The following is a 12,729-nucleotide window of genomic DNA, read 5'->3' as shown; positions in this document are numbered from 1 at the left end:
CATGTCTCCCAAGTAGATAGCTTTATTTTAGCAGTGGGACATAAGTGAGGAGCCCAGCACAAGTGTTAAAACATGAACATCCTGTCTGGATGTCAGTGATTTAGAACCCATGTTGTAAGGCATTGAGATTACTATACGAGAGCAACAAGTTAAGGAAGCAGTACAAATTGTCCCTGTTGGTGATGAGTGGTCCATCCCTTCAATTCATTTATTTCAAGTGCATAAACAGATTTTACTAGAATAATTATAAAATGTAATTATTATAGTTGTTATTATTAGTCGTAATTATAATTATTATAGTAATAATTAGAATAATTACAGAGATTTACATATCACTTTATTCACCATTTTCAGTAAGAAAATTTTTCTTTGTCAAGCCAAAATTCACTTGCCCATAGTAATATCGCTAATAAGTGTCAATTCTCTGAGACCTGATTTGAACTCCAGACTTCCGGCCTGATCTTTTATCCATTATCTAGTTGCCCCTTTCCCTTTATTTTGTAGATGAGGAAATTGAGGAGCAGTGAAAGGTAGTAACTAGTCCAAGACCAAAGGGTCAGTAAGTTGTAAACCCCAGTTTTCAAATGGGGCTGCTTGATTCCATGTCCAGTATATCCCATTGACCTGAGACTTTTAGAGTGAAATGTTAACATTGGGAACCAATCTTATTACTCCTAGAAACTCCAGAGCACAAGTTTCCTTGGAACTACTGGGAAATGCAACATTCAACGTTTTAGTTTCACTCTTGATTGTCAGTTGTGACCCATTTAGGGTTTTCTTGGCAAAGATATTGGAGTGGTTTGCCATGTCCTTCTCCAGTTCATTTTATAGATGAGGAAAATGAAAGAAACAGAGTTAAGTGGCTTACCAAGGTCACATAGCTAGTGTTTTGCTGTATCCTTTTCCAGCTCACTTTACAAATGAGGAAAGTAAGGGAAAGAGGGTTAAGTGACAGACCCAAGGGTTCACCTAGCTAGTAAGTTCTGAGACTGCATTTGAACTAAGGTCTTCCTGATTCCAGAAGCCCAGTCCTCTATCCACTGTGCTACCTAACAGCACAAATGTTGTTATCCCCATTTTACAATGGAGAAAACTGAGAAAGACAAAGGTTAAATGATTTTGCCAGGATCACATAGCTAGTAAGTGAGTGAAAGCTGGCTTTGAGCTCAGATCTTCTTGATACAAGGTCCGGTAGTTTTCACCAACTAAGAAGTGAAATTTACAAAAGAGGGAGACTTTGCCTCAGACTTTGGGGCTTAAACTCCATTCACATACCTTTCAGTTAATCTAGTAATAAGCATTTAACAAGTTCCTATTCTAGCAGAAACATAAGCAAATAAATACAAATTAGTTAAATACAGGAAAAGGCACAGGTGAAGAATCAGCAAAGAGTTAGCAGGAAACAGTGTTTCTTAGAGGAAGAAAGGAAATCTAGGTAAAGGTAAGAAGAAATTTGTTTTGGGTTTTTTTTTTTTATCCCCTGCATCCTGCACAATGGCTAATACATAATAGTCGCTTAATAAATGTCACTTAACATGTCATTTTAAAAGTCACTTACTAGTCATTTAAATAATTCTTGTTGATTTTTTATCTAGATTTTTTTATCTTCCCCTTCCACATTTAGTACAACATTTTGGCAACTTAATAATTGTTTGCTGAATAAATGAATGATTAGGTAGATACCTTAAAGAAAAATTTTAGGATTCAATCAATGCTTCTGGAGAGATTGATAGAGAATGGAAATGGAGGAAGAAACTAAAATGAGGTTTAGGGATACAGTGGGCAAAAATGATTGATAATGATTATATAAACTCTAAACATAGGAAATAAAAGTAGACAGTAGCAAAGTGGTAGTAAATAGGGTACAAAGGGAAGGCTGACAGTTTTCCTTAAATTAGATGGTGGAATCAGAGAAAATGAAGCTTCTCTATTGGATTGAAGAATGATGGTAATTACAGTATCCAATCCATGACTGAAACAAACTTTCCTCTATACTATTTCCAAAAAAAATCCCATATTTTTGGAGAAATAGTTCTACTCGAAACATAATTATATCAAGAGATAGAACTGAGAGCAACCTTAAAGACCCCATTTGTCATAATAGTTCCATTAATCCAATTTTTGCTTATGTAACTTGAGATTTTGAGTAGAGTAACCGATCCTTTGTACTTAAGGTTTCCTAAGAGTAGCTTCTTTAGCTCTTGGTTAACTGGATTGGGGGCTCCTCATCCTAGGGCCAACTTCTTTGTCTCTAGAGAGGTTTTTGCTGTCATAGGTTGTTAGGAGTACCAGAGTTTTTTGTCTCCTTGACCTTAAGATGGATCTTTTCCCTCATTTAGAGAATTTTGATTTCATGGACCTGATTATACTATTGTCATCTAAATGGTCTAGCATATTTTTACATCCATTTTTTCCATAATCTCTAAAAAATATTTGTTTTCTTATAAAGGGCGAGAAGGTAGATTTACAAAAATTCATAGAAATTGTGTCTAACATTAAGTGCAGATGAAAATAAGCTAAAATTGAGCCATCCCCCAATTGACAGATGATCAAAAGATATGATCTGTGATCTATATAAATGTGTATATGTGTGTATATACACTTATATACATATATATATATATATATATATATATATATATATATATATAACTTTTAGAACCTTCCTCCTTTTAGCAAGCACAACACCTCAGTTAACTTAAAGTCAAACTTTTGACAACCTCAAGTATCAGGCAGCTAAACCCACGAATAAAAAAATTTAAGAGGGGAATGTGTCTGGCAGCAAATTAGCTGCCCTTTTTGCAGTAAACAAAGATGAAAATACTTAAGTGCCAACAACCAAAAGACTAATAGTGTGTATTGTGACCAGCTAGTTCACCAGCAGAGGCATGTTGTCATTGGCTAGCAACAACTATGAAAGTCAAGTCTCTTAGTGAAAAATCCTATGAATGACAGACTGACTTTTAGCAATGGCATTTACATATTAGGAACTAGAAAGAAAGAATATTGAAATGGGCAAAGGAAGAGAATGAAAAATAGAAGCATTAGTTGGGATTACAAGCAGTAATAGAGGTGGCAAGCAGAAAATAATTTCACAGCAGAGAAATTGCTGAATTGAATATTAACTGAATATTACTGAATAAGAGTATACTGAATTAGCTTTTTTCACTGGAAAGATACTGTAGATAGTTTATTTTTTTAATCACTTATTGATGTTTTTCAAACCTTAGTGTTACATCTAGTGTTTTGGAAGCATGAATGTTTTTAATTTCCCTATTTTTCCTAAGGAGATGAGGTCTATTGCTCTCAATTGGATGACTTTCTGAAGAATTTAGGAGTTTATCTCACTGAAGATGAACTTCAGGCCCTACTACCCCACCACCCAGAAAGTGGTAAGTATTTCGCTTTACATTGTACCATTTATGAGAGCTAAGGTTCATAGTCCTTATTGTAATATTTTAAAAAGACTCATTAAGTACTGGGAGAGATAGAGGTATTAAGTAGATAATATAAGTTTAGGTGGATTTGATACTGGTTCGATAGCCACATTCAAAGAGTAGCTGTTATTGGTTTAATGTCAATTTGACAGAAAGTGTGTGGTGGAGTATTCCAGAGCTCTTTGGTTGACCTTCAACAGTATAACGTTTTTATCAATTATTTGGATTAGGGTACACAAGGCATGTACATTACATAAAACTTGCAGGAATATAGAATAAAAATAATCACAGAATCAGAAACTAAAGAAATTCTGACAAGGTAGTTGACATGGATAGAATAAGATAAAATTCTGTAGGCAAAAATGTAAAGTCTTAGAATTTTTTTTTTAAACTGAGCTTCATCTGTAGAGAATGCAGAAAGCATGGTTAGGTAGCAATTTATCTGAAAAAGATATGGAGGGTTTAGTAGATTGCAAGCTCAATATGAGTCAACTGTATGATGGAATCCGGGGTAGCATTCAGAGAAGTAGAACTTTCAAGAGTAAAGTGGTCAACATATCATTTTACTCTGCCCAGCCAGACCACATTTGGACTATTGTGCTCAGTTCTGGATACTGTGGTTTGAGAAGAACATTTTAAAAACTGGAGGTTATCCAGAGGAGTGCAACTAGGAAAGTAAAGAACTTTTGAGTCCATTGGTGTTACTGCAATTGTTTAGCATGGAGAACAATCCAGAAGGACAAAGCACAATAGTGTTTTTTTTAAGTAATTGATGTTCTGTCTTATGGAAGAAAGAGTAAATTTATCCTTTTTGATCCCAGAAGGCACAACTCATGGAAATAGCCAAAGAAGTAAATTTAGGCTTAAGATCAGGAAAAAATTTCTAACAATCAACTTTCCAGAAGTAGAATGGGCTGCCTCTAGAAGAGACTGATTCCCTGCTTTGGCAGACTATAATGATTTAGAAGAGAAGATAGGGATTCTTTTTCTGATGCAAGTTAGAGTAAATGATCATTGAAGATCCCTTTCAGTTCTAACATTGTGATTCTCTTATTTACAATGGATTTCTGAAATACACATAGAAATAATTCAAGTAATAAGTAATTTTGATTAATGCAATATAGAATAATGAACAGAGTTAAGAGTGCATTAGACTTGGAGTCAAGTTCCTTTTGAGATACATAAAGTATTGGTTCTGTGACTTTGGGCAATTTCCTTAGCTCCTCAATGTGCCAGGCCCTATAAGTTGCCAGGTAATAGCAGATTGGAAGGGAAATTCCCCATGCAGAATTCCCTAAACATAGTGAAATCACTAGTCCCAATGAGACCAAACCAAATAAAAATAAACAAAACTAAAATATGTTTATGGGTATTTATATGTATATAATGCATATGTATACATACATACACACATACACACACACACACACAAAACTCAGTCTATACTACCCCCAACCCAAAGTACCACATTTAAGAGTTTAAAAGATGCTGTGAGAGTTGAGTTCTGAGACTGCCTCTGTTTCTTACTTGTTGCCTATGGTCTTTAATACTGTGTTGCATAGAAGCCACATCACAGGAATAGGTAGATTAATATAATAGTTAAGTTTCTTCCTTTCCTTTATATTTGCCTAAAAGGTAGATAATATAAAATTCTGAAATTAATGATTTTCCACCATTACTTTTCATCAAATTTCAGAATTTTATACTATTTTCTCCACTGAGACCCTCTGAACAAACTATGTTTTATCTTACAGTTGATGGGAAGATAAAACTGGATAAAGTGATGGATTCTCTGAAGACTTTTAAAGGTCAGTAAATTATTATAAGAAGGCATAGTAAAAGCAAAATCCTAATGCCTTGTATCTTACATACATGTAGGACATGTATATAATACATACATGTATGTCACTAAATTTTTTGGTTTTCTGGTCATTCCTTTCCTAATTCTATTGCATTATTTATTGCTGCTCAGTGGTTTCACTGTCTCAAATCTCTTCCCACTTTAGTACATCATCTATTCAGCTGCCAAAGTGATCTGAATATCTGACTATGTCACGTAAATGTGACGGATTGTAGACATAAATACACAGACACACATATACACTGATCAATAAATTCCTGTGGTTCTCTGTCATCTCCAGTATCAAATATAAAATCCTCTGAATTTAAAGCCATTCATAACCTGGCTCTCTCGTACCTTTTCCAATTCTTATACTTTACTCCTTTCCATGTATTCTTTAATCTTGTAACACTGGCCTTCTGTTTATTATTCACATGGGAGCAGCCTCCATCTCCCAACTCAATATTTTCACTGAGTGTCTCTCATGTTGGGAAGTCTCCCTCTTCTTTTCCCTTTCCAACTTGCTCCTGTGTGTCTCCTCCTTTCTTCCCTTTATAAAGTGATCGATCAATCAATCAGCAAGCATTTATTCATTGCTCCTTTTCCCTCTAACTCCTGCTTTTATTTCTTTCTCTCCCTCTCTCTGCTTCTTAGCCTCCCAGATTCCTTCAAGTCTCAGTTAAAGTCTCAATTTCTTTAGGAAGCCTTCCCAATCTATCTTTATTTAAATTTTTCCCAATCTTTCATAATCTTAATACTTTCCTTTGAGACCACTCCTAATTTATTCTGTATGTATATCTTATTTGTACATAGTTGTCTCTCCCATTAGACTTGAAGTTTGTCTTGTTTCCCCAGAACTTAGTAAACTGACTGGCACAGAGTAGGTGCTTAATAAATGCTAGCTGATTGATAGAGAAATTTGTGTCTAAGAAAGATCTTGGCTGTCTCTATCGTTTTATTTGTACCTTCTAGCACCAAATCTCTTTGGAAAATTCTACCATTTAAGTTTTTTTTTTTCAAATTCACATATATACAATGAAACTATAGTTACTCAGCACTTAAGAAAACTGGAAGTGACTAGTGACTAGCAATATCAGGTATACAAAAGACCCCCCCCAAAAAAAAGCCTGAATCCCAATCTCACCAAAAAGAACTGAAGATGTTTTCTTCTCAAGAACATACTATGTTGAATTTTTTCTTCACTCATTTCTCAAAAAGATAACATCAACCTGACTCTCAATGCTTTTCTGAAATGAAAGTTGTTTTAGCATCAGATCTAACCTTTTCCTTTGTTCAGAAAGAGCTAATTTCTTCCAGCTGTTTTCTCTGCTATTCCTCTTACTCAACTCTAAAATCTTATATGGATTATCCATATAAATCTGAAAGGAATATTAGAAGGCATCTAGTACATTTGGGTCATTTTATAGATGTCAAAACAGAGGTCCAGAAGAATTGTGACTTGCCCAGATTTACATAGACAATGTGCCATTAAAATAGCAGACATTTCCTTTTTTTTTTCTATTTTTTTTTTCTTATCAATCACCACATGAAATCCATCTTCTTTATTCCCTACTTTTCTTACAGCCTGAGGCAGTTTTCCCCACATTCATGTGGGAGAACATTCCTGATTCCATTATTCCATTTGCCTATTTATCGCCCAATTTTGAGACTGGCCAAAGCTAAGTCTGTATTTTATTCATTATGCCTGACTCCTGGGCAATTTTCATAATATATATTCCTTACCCAAAGGGATTACATACAATTTCCTGTGACAATCTCCTGTGACAGAAAGCATTGCTACTGGTCCTTGATTTTCACAAATAATTCTCAACTTTACACACTATTCAAATGGTTTCCAAAGACATATTCAAAGCATATTCCCTGGTGGTGTTATGCCAGCCATCCTTTTTCTCTTTTCCTACTATTCTCTGTTAACTGTGCAGAAGACAAAACAGAAACATCTGCTTTATTTCTTTTTCCTTCTTCCTGTCTTAACTTCCTTGGTTCTAATCACTACTTAAAGGCACAATCCGTTATATCTTTCAAGCTGGTAGCCACTCTTATTTTGTTTCTTTTCTACCATACTTCCCTAAACTCTCCCTTTCTAACCTTTCTTGGTAAACTGTATTAGGGATCCTGCTATGTGCCTCAAGCTATCATTCTATATCTCTTTTCTCTTTGGGGGCTAACCTCTCAGAAATAACCATCTATAATCTTTGCATTTTGCCACCATCTAAATTTGCAAACCTTGAAGTTCTCCATAAGTGTGAGTTATTGATTTTTAACAGTTTATTTTTAATACACATTGCTTTATGAATCATGTTGGGAGAGAAAAATCACAGCAAAAGGGGAAAACCATGGGAGATAAAAAAAAAAAATTAGAAAAAAGAAGTGAACATAGCATGTATTGATTTACATTTAGTCTCCTTAGATCTTTTTTGGGATGCAGATGGCATTTTTTGTCCAAAGTCTATTAGGATTGCTTTGGATCACTGAACCACTGAGAACAACCAAGTCTGTCATAATCGATCATCATGTAATCTTGTTGTTTCTGTGTACAATGTTCTCCTGGTTCTACTCACTTCACTAATTATCAATTCAAGTAAATTTCTCCAGGCCTTTCTGAAACCATCCTTCTGATAGTTTCTTGTAGAACAATAAATAACATTCCATCACATTCCTATACCATAGCTTATTCAGCCATTCCCCAATTCATGGGCATGCATTCCTTTTCCAATTCTTTGCTACCACAAAAAAGCTGCTACAAACATTTTTTCACATGAGTCCTTTTCCCTCCTTTATGATTTCCTTGGATTTTCCAGCCACTGCTGGGTCAAAGGATATGCACAATTTTATAATCTTTTGAGCATAGCTCCAGATTGCTCTCCAGAATGGTTGGATCATTTCACAACTCTACCAGCAATACATTAGTGTCCCAGTTTTCTCAAATCCACTCCAACACTTATTATCTTTTCTTATCATCTTAGCCAACCTGAGAGGTGTGTAGTGGTACCTCAAAGTTTTTTAATCTGCATTTCTCTAATCAGTAGTGATCTAGAGCATTTTTTCATATAAATATGGATGGCTTTAATTTCCTTATCTGAAAATTGTCTGTTCATATCCTTTGACCATTTATTAATTGGGAAATGACTTGTATTCCTAAAAATTTGACACCATTCTTTATATATTTTAGAAATGACATCTTTATCAGAAATACTGGCTATAAAGATTTTTCTCAGTTTTATACTTCCCGTTTAATCTTGTTTCTATTGGTTTTGTTTGTGCAAAAACATTAAATTAATGTAATCAAAGATGTCCATTTTACCTTTTATAATGTTTTCTACTTCTTCTTTGGTCATAAATTCATCCCTTCTCCAAAGAAGATCTCCAAAGATCTGATAGGTAAATTATTCCTTGTTCTCCTAATTTGTTTATGGTATCATCATCCTTTATGCACAAATCATGTGTCCATTTTAACCTTTTTTGATGTGGGTTGTGATATATGTAGGTATATGCTGAGTTTCTGACATTATTTTCCAGTTTTTCCAGCAATTTTTGTCAAATATTGAGTTCTTATTCCAGAAGCTGAAATTTGGGGATTTATCAAATACTAGATTGCTATAAGCCTTGATTATTGTGTCATGTGCATCCAGTCTATTCCACTGATCTACCACTTTATTTCTTAGTCAGTACCAAATGGTTTTGATGACTGCTATTTTATAATATAGTTTTAGATTTGGAACTGCTAAGTCATCATTCTTTCTATTTTTTTCATTAATTCCCTTAATATTCTTGACCTTTTGTTTTTCCAGGTGAATTTTAAATTTTTTTTCCTACTTCTACAAAATAATGTTTTGGCGGTTTGATTGGTATGGCACTGAACAAGTAGACCTAATTTAGGCAATTTGTATGTTTGTGAATATTCATTCATTTCAATTAGATTGTCAGACTTATTGCCACAGAGTTAGGCAAAATAGGTCCTAATTATTTAATTTCTTTTTCATTGGTGGTAAATTCACTCCTTTAATTTTTGATGCTGGTGGTTTGGTTTTTTCTTTCCATTTTCTGATCAAATTAACCAAAGGTTTATTTATTGTGTTCATTTTTTTCATAAAAACCAATACTTAGTTTTGTTTATTAGTTGAATGGTTTTCTTAGTCTCTATTTTACTATTTTATTAATATACCTCTCCTTTGAGTTTCAGAATTTCTAATTTGGTATTTAATTGGGGTTTTTTAATTTGTTCTTTTTCTATCTTTTTTAGTTGCATATCTAATTTGTTGACTTTATCTTTCTCTATTTTATTCATGTAGATATTTAGAGATATAAAATTTTCCCTAAGAACTGTTTTGGCTGCATCCCATAGGTTTTGGTATGTTGTCTTGTTATTATCATTTTCTTGGATGAAATTATGGGTTTTTTCTGTGATTTGTTGTTTCATCCACTCATTCTTTAGAATTAGATTGTTTAATTTTCAGTTGGTTTTTAGTCTATCTTTCTCTAGCCCTTTATTGAATATAATTTTATTGCATTGTGGTCTGAAAAAGAAGCATTTACTATTTCTGCCTTTTTGCATTTGTTTGTGAAGTTTTTATGTCCTGATATATGGTCAATTTTTGTTTCGGTGCCAGGTATTGCTGAGAAAAAGGTATGTTCCTTTCTGTCCCTATATCATTTTCTCCAGAGGTCTATCATATCTAGGTTTTCTAGGATCCTATTAATCTTCCTAGTTTCTTTATTGTTTAGTTGTGATTAGATTTGTCTAATTCTGAGAGGGGAGGGTTGAAGTCCCCCACTAGAATAGTTTTACTGTCTATTTCTTCCTGTAATTGGCTTAAAATCTTTGCTAGGAATTGGCCTGTTTCTACCCCACTTGCTACATATACATTTAGTATCCTTACTGCTTCATTATTTATTGTACCCTCTACCAAGACATACTTTTCCTCCTTATCTCTTTTAATAAGATCTATTTTTACTTTTGCTTATATCTGAGATCAGAATTGCTACCCCTGCTTTTTTTACTTCAGCTGAAGCATAATAAATTCTGTTCCAGACTTTTTCCTTTATTCTGTATGTGTGTCTCTGTGTCACATGTGTTTCTTTTAAACAACAGATTGTAGAATTCTGTTTTTTAATCCACTCTGCTATTTGCTTCCATTTTATGGAAGAGTTCATCCCATTCACATTAACAGTAATAATTACCAGCTCTGTATTTCCTTCCATCCTATTTTCTCTCCCTGTATATATTTTTGTTCTTTCCACCCTGTCTTTAGTTGTGTTTTTTACCCACCTCACCCTCTACTTTATTTCCTATCACCCCTCCCCTTTTCTCTTAGTAGTATTTTTATCCATCGTAGGGTGGATACTACTACCTTATCTCCTATCATCCCTGCCCCTTCTCTTATTTTTGCCCTAGTGTTTCTTCCCTCCCTTCTATCCTGTCCCTGCCTCTTGTTTTCCTCTTTCTCTTCCTATTTCTTTACAGGATTAGACAGATTTCTATACCAAACTGAATGATTAAGTCATTCTCTCTTAGATCCAAAACTGATGAAATCAAGCTTCAGGCAATGCTCACCTTCTTCCTCTTTCCCTCTCCATTATAATAGATCTTTTGAGCCTCTTGATATGAAATAATTTTCCCATTATACCCCCCTCTTTTTCCAGTACAGACTTTTTCCACCCCTTAATGTCTTTTTCTTTGATGTCATCACATCAGAATCCATTCACCATCACACCCCTTGTCTATGTAATGCTCCTCTTTTGTCTGCCCTAGTGACAGATACAGTTCTCAAGTTACAGATACTGTTTTCCCATCTAGTGATATAAATAGTTTAACCTTTAAATAATATATATTTTCCCCCATTTTCCTTTCTATGCTTCTCTTGAGTCCTATGTTTGTACATTAAATTTTCTGTTTAGTTCTTTTTTTTCCAATACAAATGATTGAAAGTCTCTTATATCATTGAAGCTCCATTCCTCCTCTGAAAGATGATGCTGTACCTAGATGGGTAGTTAAGTCTTGATTGTAACACCAGATTCTTTGCCTTCTGGAATATGGTATTCCAGGCCCTCCTATTTTCTTTCTTGTAAAAGCTGCCAGATGCTGGGAAATCCTGACTGTTGCAATGGTTAGAGCACTAGGAGTGGAGTGAGGAAAAACTGAATTCAGATGCAGCCTCAGACATTGAATTAATTGTATGACCTTGTGAAAATGACTTAAGTTATCTCAGCCTTAGTTACTTCATTTGTATGACGGGGATAAATAATAATAGCACTTACCTCTCAGATTTGTTTTGAGCATCAAATGAGATATTTATTAAGTGTTTTTAGCATAGTGCCTGGCATTATAAAAATATTAATTATCTTCTACTCCCTCCTTCCAGAAAAAGTTCTGTGCCATTAGCTTATAAAAAAGAACATTTCAATGGCTGTTAGAATGATATTCCAGTATTTATTGGTGTCAGAAAGTCAAGCATTTCATGCATCATTCAATCACATAATAAAAAATGATTAGTTGCATCAAAATGCAAAATAAAGTGTGGTCAAAAACAATACCAAGAACTGACAACCTGTTGCTACAACACTATTAATCTTTACTTTAAAAAAACAAAGACCTTCACAGGGACCTAGCAGCTAAAGGGATTATTAGTTATACTTTTACAGTTCAGCATAGATTTCTTGAAGCTATAAGATCAATGAGAAGACCAAGTTTAAAAAACAAAAAACTACTGCTAGCTATTACTATGAAGAAAAACCACTTGTTATTAGTAAGATAATACAAAGACTGGATACCAAAACATTCAATTAATTATTTTTAAAATTCAAACAAAACTTTAAATTAATTTTTATAGCATGATAAAACAAAGATAAGAGCTTATAACTTTTGCACAATGATTATATCAAGAGTAGGGAACCTTTTTTCAGCCAAGGACCATTTGGATATTTATAACACCATTCATAGGAGTTGTAGAACTCCAAGCAGTGGGAAGATATGTATCTACCTTTTACCTCATCATTGCCTGCAGTTTGGCACTGCCTACAGCGTTTGTCTTAGCAAATGATTTTGCATGTCATGTATGGCCTGCAGGCCAGACATTCCCAAATTATCCCTGATTTAGCTAGTCAAATTGGGCAAAAATAATGTCTACCAGCCCGAAATTAAGTGAGCCTACTATAAAACAGTTAAATGAACAAATTCACCTATGTAACAAAATAGTGATACGATTTCATAGAAGATTTATAATAGATTTTAATGTTGAAAAAAGGTAATTTACTGATGAAACACATCAGTTTTCATCCAAGGATTTACCATAACCATTGTCAGAAGTCCAGATGATCTTATTAGATCAGAGTATCAGACTTCATTCACTCTTCAAAAATGTTTGAGAGATTTTTATTTCCAAAGGGCCTGGAAGTATTGTGCTTACTAAGAAAATTATGAACTTTGATAAA

At 34.0% G+C, this 12,729-nt stretch overlaps 1 protein-coding gene across 1 annotated transcript in view; it reads left to right on the top strand.

Moving 5' to 3' along the window:
- The first annotated feature begins 3,215 nt into the window (after nucleotides 1-3,215).
- EFCAB3 (EF-hand calcium binding domain 3) overlaps nucleotides 3,216-12,729 on the top strand; it is a 203,745-nt gene continuing 194,231 nt past the window's right edge. Inside the window, exons 1-2 of the mRNA XM_031965939.1 lie at nucleotides 3,216-3,392; nucleotides 5,192-5,245. Coding sequence (XP_031821799.1) covers nucleotides 5,221-5,245 — 25 coding nt within the window. The 5' untranslated portion in view covers nucleotides 3,216-3,392; nucleotides 5,192-5,220. The remainder of the gene's footprint in view (nucleotides 3,393-5,191; nucleotides 5,246-12,729) is intronic.

This window comes from Sarcophilus harrisii, chromosome 4 (assembly GCF_902635505.1).
Source record: "Sarcophilus harrisii chromosome 4, mSarHar1.11, whole genome shotgun sequence".
Taxonomy (NCBI): domain Eukaryota; kingdom Metazoa; phylum Chordata; class Mammalia; order Dasyuromorphia; family Dasyuridae; genus Sarcophilus; species Sarcophilus harrisii.
This window is presented reverse-complemented; position numbering and strand designations above follow the sequence as displayed.